Below are 18829 nucleotides of genomic sequence, written 5' to 3' on the forward strand. Positions count from 1 at the left end.
TTTGTAGTGTGGATTGACTTTGGGGCAGGGAGTAGAGATAGAGAGGTAAGTTAAGAGGACATAAAAACAAAAGAGATCTATAAAAATTTTATTTTTAAAAATAAATGCAAAAAGATCCCAGGGTATCCAGTGAGGCCTTATAGTTCAAATCCCGTTTCTACTATTCAAACAATTAGAATCAGTATTCTGCCTTTTTTAAGGCCATATCTGTAGTATTGTATTCAACTCTGGACAGCACATATCAAGAAAGATGTTGATAAACCAGAGCATTGTCAGAGGAGGTAAACAGGCTGTTAGAGCACTGGAAGATGTGTCATATGAAGATTATTTGAAGAAACAAGATGAGAAGATAACCTGGAGAAATTTGGTGGGTGGGGAGCTTGCAGAGCAGATATCTTCAGTTACTTGAAGGACTGTCATATGGAATAGGAATGTAGACTTGTTTTGCTGGGTCCCAGAGGCAGATGTAGCATAAATCAATTATCAGAGAGTTATATTTAGGCTACCAGGTGTGAAGAATGGTATGAAGAGAAAATGTTCTAATAGAGCTTTCCAGAAACAGAATGGGCTCCCTCAGGAACTAGTAGCCAGATGACCATTTGTTGCATATACCATCTAAAAGCGTTCTTATTCATGAATGGCTGAACTCTGTGACCACTGAACTCCCTTTGGCAAGGAGGATCCATGACATAAAAATTGGCTTCCACACAGAGAGTTGGACTAGGCTTAGGTGAACAGGAAGGTGGCTTTGTCAGATAGATCCTTTTCATGTGAATTGACTCTTTTGTAGTGTTGAGTTACTTTTCTGTTTAAAATATCATTTTTTTTGTTGGTTTTTTTTTTTTAGGTTTTTCGCAAGGCAAATGGTGTTAAGTGGCTTGCCCAAGGCCACACAGCTAGGTAATTATTAAGTGTCTGAGACCGGATTTGAACCCAGGTACTCCTGACTCCAGGGCTGGTGCTTTATCCATTGTGCCACCTAGCCACCCCTAAAATATCATTTCTTAAGAAATGCTTCTCTCCATCTGAAGGTGCCACTTCACATGGCAGAAGATATACCTAATGACTCCATCAGGTCTACATCACTTGTCTCTCATTCTCATCCTTCCCTCTCCCCTCAATTCCAGATTGATCCATGGAGGACAGCTGCTCAATGGATTAGCAGGTCCTACTGTAATGAATGCTGCTCCGTTCCTGTCCACTACATGGTTTTCTGCAGATGAACGGGCTACTGCTACAGCCATTGCCTCCATGCTCAGTTACCTTGGGGGAGCATGTGCATTCCTAGTTGGACCTCTTATTGTTCCAGCTCCTAATGAAACATCCCATCTACTTACCGCAGAAAGCAGCAGCATCCATATTAAGGATCGTATTGAGATGGTATTATATGCAGGTATTTTGAAGTTTCCTTCTTTCTCTTTACATTACTGCACTCTTCACCTCATCATTCTATTAGAATTTTCCTAAGTATTTGCAGAAAACTTTCACTGTAAAAAAAAATATTGTTTCTATTTGAATGCTTTTTTCCTTCCTCCCCCCCCCCCCCAGTTACATTTATTAACTGATGTTGATGTCCCTTTCAAACCTGAGGTTGAGAATAGGAAGTTCTCTTGATTATCCTTCCAACATCAACAATAGCAGTAATGTTATGTGTTAGTCAGAAGGGGCAGTGTGGGATAGTGGTAAGACTTGGAGTCAAGAATTTGAGTAAAAAAGTTATTTACTCTCTCAGTCTCCCCAGGCAATATTTTAAGGCTATAAGTGACAAAAGAGTTCCTGATAGACAGTTTAGAAGTGCCTCACCAGGAATTAATTATACCAATGAAATCGTAACTCTAGTAGTTCTTACTAGCATGTGACTGGTAACTAGCAAAGACAGCCATGCCCATGAGGAGTTCACATTCTCATGGGGGAGACATGTATACAACTCATATATCAGCTACTTTTATCTGTTTGTGTGTGTGTGTGTGTGTGTGTGTGTGTGTGTGTGTGGTCAAGTGGAAGCAGTCTTAGAGGGAAAGCACTAGCATTAAGTGGGGACTGGAAAAGACCTGTTGCCAGCAGTAAGATTTGAATAAGACCTTGAAGGAAGCCAGGAGGAGGTAATAAAGAAGGAGAACATTCCATGTAAGCGGGGAACAACCAGCAGAAAGGAAAGACATGGAGAGCTGTAAGAAACAGCCAAGAAGGCCAGTGCTGCTAGGTTACAGAATGTGGAAGAGAATCAAGTGTAAGAAGACAAGAAAGGTAGGTGGTGGTCAAGGGGTAAAGGGCTTTAAAAGTAAAACTGGATTTTATATTTGATTCTGGAGGTTATTGGTGGCTACTGGAGTTTATTGAATAGGAAAGTGACCTGATGTACACTTGATCAGATCCTCCCTTGAAGAAGGTCACTTTGATATCTGTGGGGAGGATGGATTGGAGAGAGGAACAATTTGTGGCAGGCAAACCCACTAGCAAGTTATTGCAAAATTCCAGAGGTGATGAGGGCTTGCACCAGGGTGTCAGCTTTGTCAGAAGAGAGAAGGGGGCATATTTGAGAAGTAGAATCAATTGAGCTTGACAGCATAGTGCCTTAGATGGAGGAGTGAGAGTAAGATACCATCATGAATGACAACAATATTGTGAGGGTGGTAGTATGTTGACAGTAATAGGAAATTGGTAAGAGTGAAGTTTTGGGAAAAGAAAAATACTAAATTCAGTTTTGTACATGTTGAGTTTAATTTGTCTGTGGCATATGTAGTTTGGGATGCTAATAGATATTCGGAGATTTCAGATTGGAAATAATAGGAGAGGAATAGACAAATAGATCTGTGAATCATTTGCAGTTAATATCTGCATTATAATTGAATCCACTGATCTGATGAGATCACCAAGCAAAGTAATTGTTGTTTGTCCTTTAGGACCAATGACATCACAAGGTTGACTTGATTTGCTCTTGAATTGTATTTGAATGGGGCAGAGTTTCTCAAAGTTTTGAGCTTTACACTCTCCTCCTGAGTCAGCAAAGTCCAATGGGAAGACAAAGGTCAAGACAACTGATAATGATCCAGGATGCAGTGGGTGACCCTGATCTTCTAAATTAAGATCTTCCCTAAGTCTCAATTTGTATGAAGTCATGTCCATCCAATGACTAAGAACTAAGTAAGAGTTGAGACAACAGATAGGTCAAGAGGAGAAGAGAAGAAATGGAGGCCAAAACCTTGGGAGACATGCTTAGCAGGTGGGACCTGGATGAAGATATAGCAAAAGAGACTGATAAAAGATGACTCTTGACAGGTCATTTCAGAGACTACAAAGAGGTCAAGAAGGATAAGGATTGAGAAAAGGCCAAGTGATTTGACAATTAAAAGAACATTGTTGACTTTGACATCTGAAACCAGATGACAGGGTTTAGAAAAGTCTAAAAAGAGAGGAAGTGAAAGCAGCAAACATAGATAGCTTTTCAAGGAGTTTAGCAGTTAGGACAAAGAGAGAGAGAGGATCATAGCTAATCTGGCTAGTTGGATCAAATGAGGGCTTCTTAAGGACAGGGGTGTTCTGGGGCATGTTATAGGAAGCAGGGAAGCAGTCACTGAGCATTTATAGAGTTATCTACCAGTCACTGCTGGGCACTGCTGATGAAACCCCTTGCCTTCAAGATGTTCACAATTCTGTGGAGGAGACACACGATGAGTTATGTACACAGAAGTATACAGGATAAAAAGGAAATAATTCAAAAAGAGAGGACACTAGAATTAAAGAGGAATTGGAAAGTATTCTTGAAGAAGGTTTGATTTTTATCTGAGACTTGAAGGAATCCAGGGAAGCTGAGACAGAAATGAGAAGGAAGATCACTCCAAGGGTAGGGCACAGCCAAAATAAATGTTTGGAGCCAAGTGATAAAGTGACATACTCAGGGAACTTGAAGGAGTCCAAAGTCATTGCATCAAAAAAAGTATGTTGGAAAAGTATAAGATATAAGAAAGCTGGAAAGATGCAGGGAGGTTGTGACAGGTATGAATAAGCAACAGGATTTTGTATTTGATCCTGGAAGTCATAAGAAGGCACTGGAATTTATTGAGTAGGAGGGCAACATGATCCTACTTGTGCTTTAGGAAAATCATATTGATGATTTAGTGGATTATAGAGTAGGGAAGAGACTTGGGTCAGGCAGTCATTTTTGGAGCATATGTTATCCTCTTTTATACTTCATTCAATAGTAATAATCAGAGATTATTATTTCCCTTCACTCTTTCAAATATTCTTACAGGATTTTGACATGTAGGAAACACTTTGTTGTTAAGACTGCATTTTCCTCTACTGACTCAAATTTTTTAAAAAATTCAATAAATAAAAAAGGACTGGGGAATCTTGTATATTCTCTATTCCTTTTAATCACTTATGTAATGGTAAAGATGTGGTTTGCTATGGATTATCAGTTACAAAAACTTTCTTTCAATGATGTCCAGTGATTATTCAAAAAAATTTTTTAAGACTTGTGAAATTATACCTTTCTTCTCTTCTGCTTCCTTTTCCTCTTCCTCCTTCCTTTTTTGGGGATATTTTCCCCCTACCTTTCATATCTTTACATGGAAATGCAAATTAAAAACTTAAGAAAGCCTATACTCTTTGGAAACTTGTCTTCTGGGGAATGGGGGGGAGGAGAGCAATATCCAGGGAAAAGGTTTTTTTGTTTTTGAAAATTCACAGAACTGATGAGCAAACCCATAGAAAAGTTTGACATACCTTTTCTAGGAGCAGGGACAGTATTGATTTAATAGTGACACAGCTGTTAAGATGTGTTTTCTTCTATCCATTTGCCTTTTTTTTAGTGTAAAAAAACTTGTTTAAATAGTTCTGATCACAGTTGTTTTAAATTGTTCTCTTTATCTTTTTCTCATTTTTGTCCAATTAATGTTGATCTTTGCTCTAACACATCAGTGGTTTGACTATATGCTGATTTGGGAATGAGTGCATTATTGATAATATGTTTTATTTATCTGGTGAAAATGTCCTTTATTTTTTTGCATTATTGTGTGTTGCGACACATTTAATCTTCTAGCTCTTTTCTCAAAGGAAATATTCATTCTATATAGGCATTCTACATAGGCTTCAGGGTAGCCCCAAGCCATTAACCTTTCATTTTATGTCTGAATCACCTTTGCATTGAAGTCAGAGAGTGTTAAGGTATAATTTGATTTAATTTAGAACACAAAGAATTTTCCATTTTCTAATCCTCTGCAACAGATGTGGTTATATAAGCTGCAGTTATTTTGATTGTTATAGTTTTGCAAATGCTTATCACAAACTGCAATATAAGACGACCAACTGTCCTCTGAAATTATGTTTCTTATTATATCAGGATGCACAATAAAACCTACTCCACCAATATATGAAAGGTGACTGACCAGGATTAAGGATGCATTGTGAGGCCAGTGCAGGAAATAAAGTCATCTTATTTGAAAATAGAGAAGCCAGGAGTAGTCAATCTCTTTAGCATAGTGCTTAGGTAGAGTGAGTATCTATAAAAATGTATTATCAATCTGATAATAGCATGGGTTGGCCTGGGAGGGAACCAATTCCTCACACATCACACAGACAGCAACAAAAAAATAAAAATTTAAAAGAAAAAAAGGACAAGAAAAGAAAAAACAATTAAAAAATTGTTAAATGGAAAAGGTGTGATGCTGATAAAATTTTGTGATACTATAGAGCAACTGAGGCAATGGTGAAGTAAAAAGAAACAACACATGTTTGTCCCATGAGAGGGACTCAAGTGGATTAAGCACACATTCAGAGACATTAAGGAAGAATTACCTGTGTTGAGAAAAATCACAAACCCAAATTAAAGAAGAGCTCACAAGACCAAATAAAAGAAGAACTCCAAGAAAGCAAAAAGGTTGGTGCTTTGTCATGCAGTATAGGAACCTTTGTGCATTCAGGCCTCCTTATCTAGACCATGATACTAGGATCAGAATTCAGAGAAGGTAACCAGAACACATGGATCCAGAGAAAAATGTGCAGGGATTGGATTATCCCAAGTTGTAGAATGTCAGGGTTAGAATTTTCTTGTCATGAATCACTCTGACCTGTTAGATTTTCAAGATTTTCTTGCCACTGTTTCTCCTGGACTTTTAGAGAGTTAAATGTGTGTATTAAATTTAGATTTTTTTTTATATCCTTGATTTTTAGTTACTACATAATCTTTGAATTTGATATGTTCCCCCCCACTCATTTACCTTTTATTTTTAAATTTTAAAGAAGTTGGTTTTTTGCTTTGATATTTTATTTTTGCATCACTTAGATTTTCCTCTATATTCCTCCTTCCTCTCATTCCCTTTCCTCCCAGGGAGACAATCATGTGTGTGTGTGTGTGTGTGTGTGTGTGTACATATATATATATATATATATATATATATATATATATATATATATATATATATATCCGTATATGAGTTAAATTGAGGAAATTGCTTTGCTAATCTATGTACTAGCACTTTATATTTCTATAGTGTAATACAGGTGCTAAGCACTTTCCCACTCATTTTCTCAGTTGAGTTGTACAAAAACCTGTGGAATCGTGGTTGTAAGAGAACAGAAGGAAAGTCTACAATGTCTCTCATCTAGTAAGTAGCACAGCTAAACCTGAGACTCATGACCACACAAATAATCTGCTGCCTTTCTTAAACCACAATAAGAAATAAACACAGAGGTTTCAAGTAACTTAACCAACTTGCAAATCTAGTTATGTTCTTAAATATGGATAAACTTGTTTTCTTGTAATAGTTAATTAAATTTGTAAGTAATAAGAATGACATTTTGTGGAAATCCCTAGTGGAAGTACTTAATGGTTGTAACTACCTTTTATATAGTGCTTCAAAGTGCTTTACATATAGGATCACATTTAATCTCCACAAAAATTCTTAGGGACTTGCCCAGGTCACCGTGACTCATAAATGAAGCAGAATTAGAAGTCAGATCTCTAACCTCTGGTACAACCCTGTCTGCTTTCCATTCTCTGAACTTTTTTTTTACCAGTGACTGATCTTTGGGTTAGATCCAATTTTTGTGCAGTTGCTTCTTGATTATAGAAACACCAAAAATATAGTTTTGTTGTTTAGGCATTTGTAATCACAGACTAGCTTCTTACCACAATCATATTCCTAGACTTCATCTGTCATTTAGTGTGCTGTGGCAATGTAAAATTTAATATTAACAAACATATATAATTATGAAAGTAAATCTTCCAACAGTGTGTACTTCAAAGATAAATATAAATTATTTTAAAAATCATTTTGAAATTTTAAATTCCTTTTTAAAATTCTTTTAAAATGAGGGACTCTAAAATCACTGATAAGTAAATAAGGCCACTGTGGTAAGGAAGAAAAGCTAAACATTAGAATGAGTTTATTCGGCATTCAAGTGCAAGATTAAGAATTGTCCCTTTTCTAATGGCACCCTTGAGTAAATGTTGTATAGGTTTATCTCACTTTATAGACACTATTTTCTTTTAACAAAATCAGTTGGAAGCTAGCAGTCACCTAGTACAGCAGTTCTTAAACTGAAATCATAAGCTTTTTAAGAAATATTTTTATTAACTGAATTTCAATAGAATTGATATCCTTTGAGATCCTACATATTTTTTTATGCATTTAAAAAGACATTCTGAAACGAGGTGGGTAGACTTCCCCAGGTTTGTCCATGACATAAAAAAGGACCCCTGATCTGGGCCCTTTGGCCTTTATTTTATAGCCAAGAAAAGTGAGAGCCAGAGCAAGTAATTGACATACCTCGAATCACATAATTATTAGACAGATCCACAATTAAAACCCAGATGGTCAGCTAGGTGGCGCAATGGATAGAGCACCGGCCTTGGAGTCAGGAGTACCTGGGTTCAAATCCAACCTCAGACATTTAATAATTACCTAGCTGTATGGCCTAGGGCAAGCCACTTAACCCCATTTGCCTTGCAAAAACCTAAAAAAAACAAAAAAACCCCAAAAAAACCCAACCCAGATGGTCTGACTCCAGTTCAGTGCTTTTCCTATGTAATTTCTGTCATTTGTAAAATTAATTTTTGTATATTTTATTTTCCCATTGACTAATATTATTTATTGAGATACTTTAATTTCATTTCTGATTATCATTCAGTTAGCAATGATTCTTAGTATTTCAACTTTAAATTTTCCTGCCAAGTAATTCATGAACTATAAATTAACACCTAGTTAAGCTGAACCATAAGGAGTTTCTAATCAGGTAACTCATCCCTAATTGTGAAGAAAAGAGGTGTTAATCAAATGTCCCCATTAAGCCATAAAATACTTGGATTACCAGTTTTCAAAAAAAATCAGAATATAATAAATATAACATGTTATAAATATATACTATATAAATAAACTAAAATATTCAGACTAAGTATAACATGATTTAGTCTTTATTTTCAAAGGATGACTAGATGTTAACACTAGATGTTACTAAAGTATCATCATTTTGACTACTGGTTTTCTTTATAGAAATCTATGAGATGTAAATGATTAAGAATCTATTCTTGCTCATTAAACTGCACACTATGACTTTCAGAGTACATTCACTGTATTCTACTTTAGCACAGTTTGAAATGAATAATCCTTACTTATTATCATACTTTTAAAAAAAAAAAACACCATTCTGGATGCTAAGTGATAATACTCCATAGTACTATGGGTTTAGATTCTAAGTTGTTAGGGATAGTTTTATTAAAACAAATGTCCTCATTAAATCCTGTAAAAATTATCAGACTGTACCTATTTTTTGATATCACTGGCAGCTATATATAAAAAGATGTCCTAAATACTAGAGATACTTATAGAAACACTTTATAACCTCAAAACACTGGAAGTTAAGCAAATGCCCATAAATTAGGAAATGGTTAAATCATGATCTTTGAATGAACTACAAAACAATTGCTTTGAAAGAGGTAACAGATGAAAAACTTGTGAAGACATTTGTGAATTAAAGCAGAGTGAGGTATCCAAGAACCAAAAGAACAATATATTGAATGATCACAGAGGCTGTAAAGAAAAACAAAGCTAAAAGACATTAGCACTCAGATCAGTGAAATCATTAATCTTGATTCTCACAGCCTGAAAACCATCTTGGTAGAGAAGTGGTAGAGCATGGAACAAGAAAGGTACTTACTAAAACAGCAGACTTTGCAAAAAGTGTATCTGTAGGGATGCCTATCTGCACCCACATCTTGATTAAGCTGTCTGATGTTCAGTTTTTGGCTGACTGGACTATGCTTGGTAGACACCATTCTACCAAGTAATTTATTAAGCTATAACACAGAATAGAAAGTATGTACTTGATCAACTTTACCTTTCTTGGCCTTTGTTACAAGTGAGGGTTCTATTTGGAAGAAGGAGTGTTCATTGAAAGCCATGGCAGTGACTTTTTATAAAAAAGCACAAGCAAGACATGTTTAAATAGGGAATGCCCTTCTTGTATACTCTAGGGAAAATAGAATTTCTTTGGTAGGCCTCAAACAGTATAGGAATATGCAGGATGTAGTTATTCTTCTCTGGGGTTTTGTATTCTGTAATATGTCTAATTATATTACCTTAGTCTTCATTTCCAATTACTCCTATCTTAACTTTTGATTCAGATACCCTTCTGGTTTGTTCAGAACTTCCTCCACTTAACAAATATTTGCAAATATCACAGGTCTCTTTTATGTCTCAAAGTGTTTTCTTTTGGTTGAAAATAAAACCTTCTATATGTTTTTGCTGAATTTTATCTGAATTACTATTTTATTTTTATTAACTTAATAGATGTAATTTATGGTTGATGAAAATCCAAGTATCTTAAACTCATAGTTGATTTCCCTTTTACAGCTGTTTTTAATGCATTTTTGCCCCATTTTTATCTCCAATCTGTCATGTCCAGCATGTGAATCAAAGTGCAAAGAAGTGCTACTTAGAGAGAGCCCAGAGAAAAGGAAAATTTCTACTTGTCAGAGGTGGGGTTTGTAGCCATCTACCACATGAGAAAAGCCAGAATAGAGAAGAGTTCTTAGGAGAACAGGGAAGAGCCACTGTGCATAATGTTGGGCCTCCTGAGTTTAAATATGGCCTCAAAACTCTTGCTAATCTTGTGACCTTGAGTAAGTCACTTCCCTCTGTTTGCCTTAGTTTCATGTTCTATAAAGTGGGGCTAATACAGCATCTACCTTTCTGGTTGTTGGAAGAAACAAATAAGATAATATTTATAAAATGCTTACTTAGCCTAGTGCCAGATAGTAAACTATATAAATATTAGCTAACAGTGGGAGTAGGGGTAGTGGTGGTGATAGTGCTTTTTAGTTTAGTCATTTTTGCCATTTCCCTTCTCCAGTTCATTTTATAGATGAGGAAACCCAGGCAAATAGGGTTAAGTGACTTGTCCAGTGTCACTTAGTAAGCAAATGTCTGAGGCTGGATTTGATCTTAGGTCTTCTGGCTATTCATTGTTCCACCTAGCTGCCTATTAGTAGCAACATCCAAACAAGATTCATCTGCACCTATATAGACACCCACTTTTTGGAAAGAGATAATGTGGACACTTTTAATTTGCAGAACATGTTGCAAAGATATTCGCCCACTCCAACATAAAGCATAAATTATGTGCCTTAATATTTAGGCTTTGTATGGAAGGTAGACATGAAATTGCTGCAACTTTTGGTCCCTTAAGCACCAGTAGTCTTGATGTAGTAAAGAGGGTTAAGGTTAGACAGATTCTGGAAATGATTTTCCTTCTCTTTCCCCAGAAGGCGCAAACCTCAGTAAAACAGGGAGCAATAAGCTATGAACTCAAATAAAGATTTTGCTTCTGAGAAATTCTGTTGAATTTTTACCCTCTGATTAACCATTTCCATTGCTAATTAGAGTTCATATTCTTTCAGAACTGGAAGCATGCTTGTAATTTTTTTTGAAACATCCTTGTCAATAAGTATATGATGAGTATTAATAGATGCTTGGAATCAATAAATAAATACTATATTTGACATCTTAAATTGTTGCATCGTGACTGATTAATCACACTTGCTCTTTTGTTTCTCTCTTTTAGAATTTGGAATTGTATGCCTGACATTTTTTGCAGCAATTGCCTATTTCCCAACACGACCTCCATTTCCCCCTAGTGTGGCTGCAGCAAGCCAGCGGCTGAGCTACAGACGGAGCTTCTGTAGGCTTCTAAGGTAAGTGAATGTGCTTAGGGTCATTTTGATGCTGGGGGAATTGGTGGTGCCTTCATAAAGATGAGAGTTCTTGAAAGTGAAAAATTCACAGACTAGCCCTGGAGTTGGGAGAGCTCAGGATTTTTATCTCACAAACCTGCAAAGTTCACAGATTAAATTTTTTCCTAGAGAGACCATAAGCTGCTTGAGGACCAACTGAATAAGAAAGGTCTAGGCAAAAGTGCTTGAGGAAAAACAGAGAAAGGAAAACAGCAGTAAAATCTGGCTAGGTCCATATTCTAGTAAGTCTAGCCACTTGGAGCTGAGACCATAGTTTTTCCAGAGGTATAGACCAGGAGCATGTGGTTCTCATTTAGAAAGGGAAGTTGGCCATCCTGCAAAGAAGAGAGGAAAGAAGGCAAAGGAGAGAGAGAGAGAGAGAGAAATGGAGACAGAGAGAGAGAGAAATGGAGACAGAGAGAGAGAGAGAAATGGAGACAGAGAGAGAGAGAGAGAGAGAGAGAGAGAAAGCTCCACTCTGGAAGACCTTGCTTAAATGCATTTCCATTGTAGGTGTTTGGGAAAGTGGTTTAGCACCTGACTCCAGGTGTTTCCAGTGCCACAAATCCTCCAAGGAGTGGCTGACACAGTAATCATGGAGCATTCTACTCACTAGTCTTTCTCTTCCCAAAGAGAAAGTCCAACATGGTCATTTATGCCATGCTACAATTTCATTTTACTTAGCAACCTAAAAGACATGTCTAGTAAAAAAAGGAAATTATCCAGGAAAATCTCTTTAAGCAGTATTGAAAGGCAAGTGAGTACAAAGTGAGTGGTTTCTTCAATCAAAAATAAAAGAAATTGAGCATGAAAAATCTTATTCTAAAAAGCCAAAATAATTTATTTACTGACTTTTTGCTAGAATGTAAAAGACACATCATAGCTATACAGTATTAAGTTCTGAACTATTGATAAAACTATCACTAGAACTATTCTGACATACAGTACAAAATTATACAAGTGTGGGTTTTTTTCTCCCTTGTATGCATTGTTAATTCTATTAAGTAATTATGATGCTTTTAAAAGAGCTGTGAACTTAAAGTTCCAAGACCTGAATTAAAATCTGGCTTTTCTATTATGTGACCTTGGACAATCACTTAAACTCTCAGAGAGTAAGGAAAATGAGATTGAAGTTTAAAAATGTTTACTGTTTAAGTGTAAAAAATGTTTTAGGGTGGTATATTTGGGGGTTTTAATGTGTAAATTCACAAAAGAACCAGTACTGACCCAGAGGTATTTAGGGACAAATTACTGTAGTTAGAAGAAACTAAAGGAAAGAGAGATTAAAGACTGTGGGCTGATCTCTTAAGGGGATTAGCTAGAAAGATCTTAAAGACATTAATAGGAGTAACATGTCAGCATGGTTGCTAACAGTCAGCTATCAGCCATCAAGGAGTAAAGGTTATTGGGGAAAAGTGGCATAAAGAAATTTGGTACAGATGCAAGACCTTATTTTCAGCTGAGCTGGTAACAGCAGTATCCATCAGGAGTAAAGGCCAGATTTATATAGGGAAGCAGAGCAAGCTATACTTGCTGAGCATTCCCTTCTACCATGGGGATAGTAGCCCTGGGGTGAGTCTGGGAAAGAAACTTAAAAAACCAGACTTCCCATATGCAGTGAGATGGAAATCAGCATATTTCTCCTACTTCAAGATAATCCCTGAGATCTGTGGAAAGATCTTAATATCTTTAGATAACAGAAACTTAATATGTATAGATAATAGCTTATTGTTTGTGGATAATAGCTTATTGTTCATGGGTCCATAGACTGTAGCCCAACAATACATGGAATTTTCTTGGCAAAGATAAAGGAGTAATTTACCTTTTCCTTCTGCAGTAGATCAAGGCCAATCAAGACAAGTGACTTGTCCCAGGACACTCAGTAAGAGTTTGAGGCTGGATTTGAACTTAAGTCTTCCTGGCTCCAGGCCCAGCACTCTATCTACTGAGCCATCTAGCAGCCCCTCTTTCTCTATAACTAATAACTATCCTACTGTTAATTTCCAGAGATTTATACCATGCTACAAGGTGCCAAGATTCTATATTCTCATTTTGTTGGCAGAACTTGGACACAAGGATTCTCAATACAGAATTCAATCCTTTGAGTCATAAATAAAAGTTATGTCTTTTGCTCTGACTCAGGAAAAATACGCTTTGGGTTGTGTATCTATTAGTCATGATGAATTTTTGTACATTATTTCAGTCTGTCTCCTGTATTCCTTAACACATATTAGATGAATGGCTGGCTGTAGTTAAGATGTGGTCTCTAGTACTGGAGGTGAATTACTGCTCTATGCAAAGCTAGCTGACCCACACAAGGATCACATCAGTGAGCTTGTCCTCATTTATACCATGGCATAAAATGATGCCTTCTCATGGCATAGCATGAAGGTTGTCCTGGACTGGACTTTCTTCTTTAGAGTAATGTCCATGAAGCAGGAGTTCTTTGATTATGAGCCTAATCACAGGTTGGATGTCTTTGAAAGCCAATTTGGCCAAGTTTAGAGAGGCTCTTCAGCAGAAGATTCTTTTTTGGCCACAGACACTTGTGAAAAATATTGTACTAAGATTTGGGTTAGGAACTTCAGATTTTCTCCCTAAAGCCTCTTTTTTTTGATGCTTTGAGGTCCACTTTGATTCGTTATAATTGCATGTTAAAAGATTGCTCCAAGGCACCAGTTCTTAACTTCTTTTGTGTTATGAACCCTTTTGGCAGACTAGTAAGACTAATATTACTAATTAAACAAAAAATTCTAAATTTCAATATGTTGTTAATGAAAATGAATTTTTTTTGCCCATCTTAAGTTCATGGATTCCATTAAATCCCCAAATTAAGAACCAGTGTGGTAGGTGAGATCCTTAGTAGTCTAATATCTTTAAACACTTGTGGCTTGGTTTATGATTATTTCAATTGCTTTACCTGTTACAGAGATTTTTTTTTTGGTGTGTCCCATAACTATTTCTTGATGATATACATTCCCTCAGAAAGGGCCCTTGAAATAAGTGGCAAAGTAATCAACTATTTTTAGGTTCCTTCTGTGAGGGAGGACAAAATTAGGAGCAGTATGTAAAAGTTACTGGGGATGATCGGTTTTGATTCAATATAAAAATTAACAAAACAAAATAGTTTTTTTAGGTGTTTTGTTTTGTTTGGTTGGTTTTTTTGCAAGGCAATGGGGTTAAGTGGCTTGCCCAAAGCCACATAGCTAGGTAATTATTAAGTGTCTGAGGCCAGATTTGAGCTCAGGTACTCCAGACTCCAGGGTCGGTACTCTATCCACTGCACCACCTAACTGCCCCAAAACAAAATAGTTTTATTAACTAAATTGTGCAATAGTGGGAAAAGATGCCTTGGAATCTGTTAAGCTCTCTGCCATTGCAGTTTTTAAAGTAGATGCCTGTCAGTGATTCTATGGAAGTAATTTCTGTACTGTGTAAGGAGGGAAACCCCTTCTGATAACTGTCTTACTGTTTTTATGATTCTGTGGACAATTTTGTTTTTACAAACCTTCTGATAAACACATTAACAGTTGCCATTCTTCAGGTTTACAATTTACTCAAATTTAAATGCCTTAGAAAAGTGTCAGATAATTTATCTCTTCTACTAAACTTTTTAAATTTTGAGTTTGTTGACCATAATCTCAAATTTTTTATTTGATTGAATATTAAAAATGATAATATTGTTGAAAGAGGATTCAACTAGTTTCCCTTGAAAGACTCAGGACTGACCCCTGGGTGCAGTTGTTAAAGAAAACACAGATTTATTAAAAAATCATTACAGCTCAGAAGAAAGTGAGAGTTAGCTAAGAGTTCCTCACAGGCAATGTGGTCTTGTATGTAGCAGTTTAACCAGGAAGATACACTGATTTAATTCATGCATTAGGTGGTTAGTGATCATAAGGTTAAGAGAGAGTCAAAGTTTGTCAAGTTAAAGATCATAAAATTAAGAGAGTCAGAGTTCTTTATAGGCCATGTGGTTTTGGGGACTGCAGCTGAGAAAGGTTCTAGTTTCTCATTAAATACTCCCCTCAGGATCTATGGGAGAGGTGGACTTTTGGGAGTGGTCTGGTTCTTACTTTGTGCAAGTAATCTAGCATTAAGTTTGATCCAGTAGTGATCCCACCCTGGTTCTTAATTTTATTAATAAACTTTTCTGTAGAAAAGGGCCATTTTTCCTAGCAAAAAAAAAGCAGGGAATTGCAACAATGTTTAGTCTTCCATGTAGTTTTTTTTATTTTTTTAGGTTTTTGCAAGGCAAATGGGGTTAAGTGGCTTGCCTAAGGCCACACAGCTAGGTAATTATTAAGTGTCTGAGGCGAGATTTGAACTCAGGTACTCCTGACTCCAGGGCCAGTGCTTTATCCACTGCACCACCTAGCCGCCCCTTCTATGTAGTTTGAAAGACTTGTTACTCCCCTTTGTGCCATTCTTTGGTCAGGGTTATAATCTATTCAATACTCTCATCCCATACCATTCTCTATTAATGTTTTCCCAGCTCTGTTCATTATACTAATGAGTATATGAGTAGTATGTCACTTCTAAAGGACAAGGACCCTAGGTCTACTGAGGACTAGATGCAGCAGGGCTGATCTAATCTCAGGTCTGATCAGATTGGAGTTAATTCTTTTGTTTTACACTCACATAGCTGTTTTTGGACACCCATAGCTATTTGTCAGTGCCCGTGGCATTCTCTGTTTCTGACTTTGGCCTTGGTCCTTGTGTGTTGAGTCTTTAATTTTGGGCAGTCTTAGGAAATTTTTATTTAATCTCTCTACCACCACCATACTTACCTTCCAATAGCTGGTTTTTAACTGCAAAACTTCGAATTTCACTCATTTGGCCTCTATTTTACCAGAGTTGACCCCAAAGCACTTTCCCTGGAGACCTCAACTCCCTGAGGCAGTGAATTAGTTTAGAAACTAGATTGGAAATTTTTCTTTGTCACTTCTTTTCTTCTTGTCTTTTTAACCTTAGAATAATAGCATCTTATATCTAAAAGGAGTCAACTGACTCTACATTTTAAAATTGAGGAGAACTAAAGCCCAATGAGATTAATCCATTTGCTTCAGGTCACACAATATGCTTGTGATAGAACCAGATCCTTGTTCTTTTCCATTATAACACCATCTCCTGATTTCTGACAGTGACTGGTAGTGCAATGGATAGAACCTCCACCCCAGAATCAGGGTTGTATGTAATAAGTAATGTCAAAATTGAATGAGTTTTAAACTTATGTTTTTTTTAACAAGTTACTGGAAATGTCCCTATTTCATAAAAATCTCCTTTTGACCTAGTTAAGAACCTGAAAGGAATTGGTAAGTCAAGATACCTCCTGCTAATTAAACCAATTAGATTTGAGAAGGGTGCTTAAAGAAGACTCCTTTAATTGTAAAACAAAAGTCTTCTAATCCCATTGGAATCCCCTCTTAGTATGTATGTTTTCAGTTCTCCTTCCCTCTTCCCAGCTTCTTCCTGGGGGTTCCCTCCAGCTTCTTCCTGGGGGTTCCCTCCACCTCTTCTGCACTTTGCCCAGCCTACCCTACTTTGTGGACTATTCCCTTTGGTTGGACAAGCCAAAGGTGACTTTTAAATCTCTCCTCCCCCGTGGGAAGTCTGGCCCTTCAGCCCCACTTTCCTAAGCAGGTTAGCTGAAAGTCTTGACTTCCATGGAGATATAATTTGGTTTTTGCTATATAGTCTAATCTGATATTCTTTAAATTGGAATTAATACTTCTGATCTATATATTTCTGATCAGAAGTTAGTCTCTTAACTTTTAACTAATAGTTATAAAATGTATGTAAGGCCTGTCTCCTACAATGTTGACTTGACCTGTGTCAATACTATCTGGTCATTTCATTGTTAGCATCAATAAATTCCTTACCTGCTCAATAGACCTCAAGGTAAGAGACATCTTGGATGAGGAGAGAAAATCCTATTGTTAATTGTAAACATTTACTCTTCAGCATAAGTAGAATTCTTGTCAATAGGAATTTTTAGCAAATATTATAAGATTTGACAGAATCATATTGTAAAACCATGTCACCTGTGTGAAATCTCATTGTTTACCTAACTGTTTTTATGATTCTTTGTCCACTCTATATAAAATGCCCCCAGAATTTTGTATCAGTGTTGGTGTTCACAAGGATGCCATCCACCCATGGGTTTTGGTAAATTCCTAAAGAATAAAACTTCACATATAAAATTAACTTTGCTATTTCATTTTTTCTTTAAAGCTCAAGGAAATTATGGTTAACAACATGAAGCTAATAAAGCATGCATGTTAGTGAAAAGTCAGTGACTGTTTCTTGAACATCTAGTTCAGGCCAATTTAGGCCTGAGCCCCCCCCTTCAAGAGGAACTTAAATGGCTACTAGCCATTTTATTGAGCAAGATCCTTTTGCCCCTTAACCCCTCCATCATGTTTCTCATATTTCTACATATATCATATACTATCTCCTTAATTACAGAGGTATCTGCTTTTGTAGTGTATATTGTTTTTATACAACCTGTGGAAGCCTAATCATCAGCATTTTCTCTTAGGAGTAGCTATGCAAATAATGTATCCTCTTTTAGTTTAAGGAAGTCCCCCTATGGGATAGAACCTGACCCAAACTTCACTAGCATGTGCCTGGGGGACATCCCCTTCAGAGACTGACTCACTTTTTCAGGAAATAGATTTCATCAGAAAGAAGAGGAGAAAGGGTGGATCACAAATTATTAATTAGTTATTCATAATATTAATTTCTCTCACATTTAAGTTCAAGGACAAGGGGAGGTCTTCAAAAATGTTTAGTCACAGGCTGAAAAAACTTGGTGGATGATATTTAGCTCTCCAGAATAGAAATAGAATTGTGAATGACCTCTGTTTTCTTAAAAATGATCATTTTTAATAATAATATAGTGGAAATAGTTGAGAAAATAAATTGATATTCAGGATTTCACGTTGTAGTTAGAAATGTATCTAATTTATCTCTATATAAAGACATACTTATATATTATACAGTTGTAATTGTAAAGATCCCTAAGTCTGTTATGACTCTGTATAACTGCTCTACTAGTCAATCCTACTCTGCTGTCTCATTATTGGCATGGAGGTATTTGTGGATTGTTGAGGCTTTGCCAGTTAAGCACAACTTTTTGCTCATGCTACCTTTCTGGAGAATCTGATTATTCACTGGAAACAGACTGCAGGTCTCTTGCTAGAGGACTGGTCTAATAACTATTTTAAGAGGGTCAGTTGCAAGTTGACCTTAAGGAGATGACATTTTCATCCATACCTTCTCAGAACTAATTTTGATAGTGGTTGCTATCTCTGTTGGTGGTATGGTACTCATATGAATGTTGTAGTTAAAAGCCTTAGAATTACATATAGCTAAAAAATTAAGTGTGCATTTGTCTGAACACTTCATCTTATTTTCTTATACTACTCAGTAAAAAATATGCCTATATATCTACATATAGACATAGATATAAATTTTAGAATTTTCATAGATCTTAGGTATCATCTCAGTCATTTAAGAAAGAAAAAGTAGTAAAGCAGCTTACACAAAGTCACAATTCATTAATTGTAGAGTTGGAATTAGAACTCAGAATTG

General features: G+C 36.3%; 1 protein-coding gene across 1 annotated transcript in view; it reads left to right on the forward strand.

The window, feature by feature from the left end:
* Window positions 1–18829, forward strand: part of SLC49A4 (solute carrier family 49 member 4) — a 158449-nt gene that overhangs the window by 65871 nt on the left and 73749 nt on the right. The window contains exons 3-4 of the mRNA XM_074214664.1: window positions 1128–1393; window positions 11065–11194. Of these exons, the coding sequence (XP_074070765.1) occupies window positions 1128–1393; window positions 11065–11194 (396 nt within the window). The remainder of the gene's footprint in view (window positions 1–1127; window positions 1394–11064; window positions 11195–18829) is intronic.

The sequence above is a fragment of the Macrotis lagotis genome, chromosome 1 (assembly GCF_037893015.1).
Source record: "Macrotis lagotis isolate mMagLag1 chromosome 1, bilby.v1.9.chrom.fasta, whole genome shotgun sequence".
Lineage (NCBI taxonomy): Eukaryota > Metazoa > Chordata > Mammalia > Peramelemorphia > Peramelidae > Macrotis > Macrotis lagotis.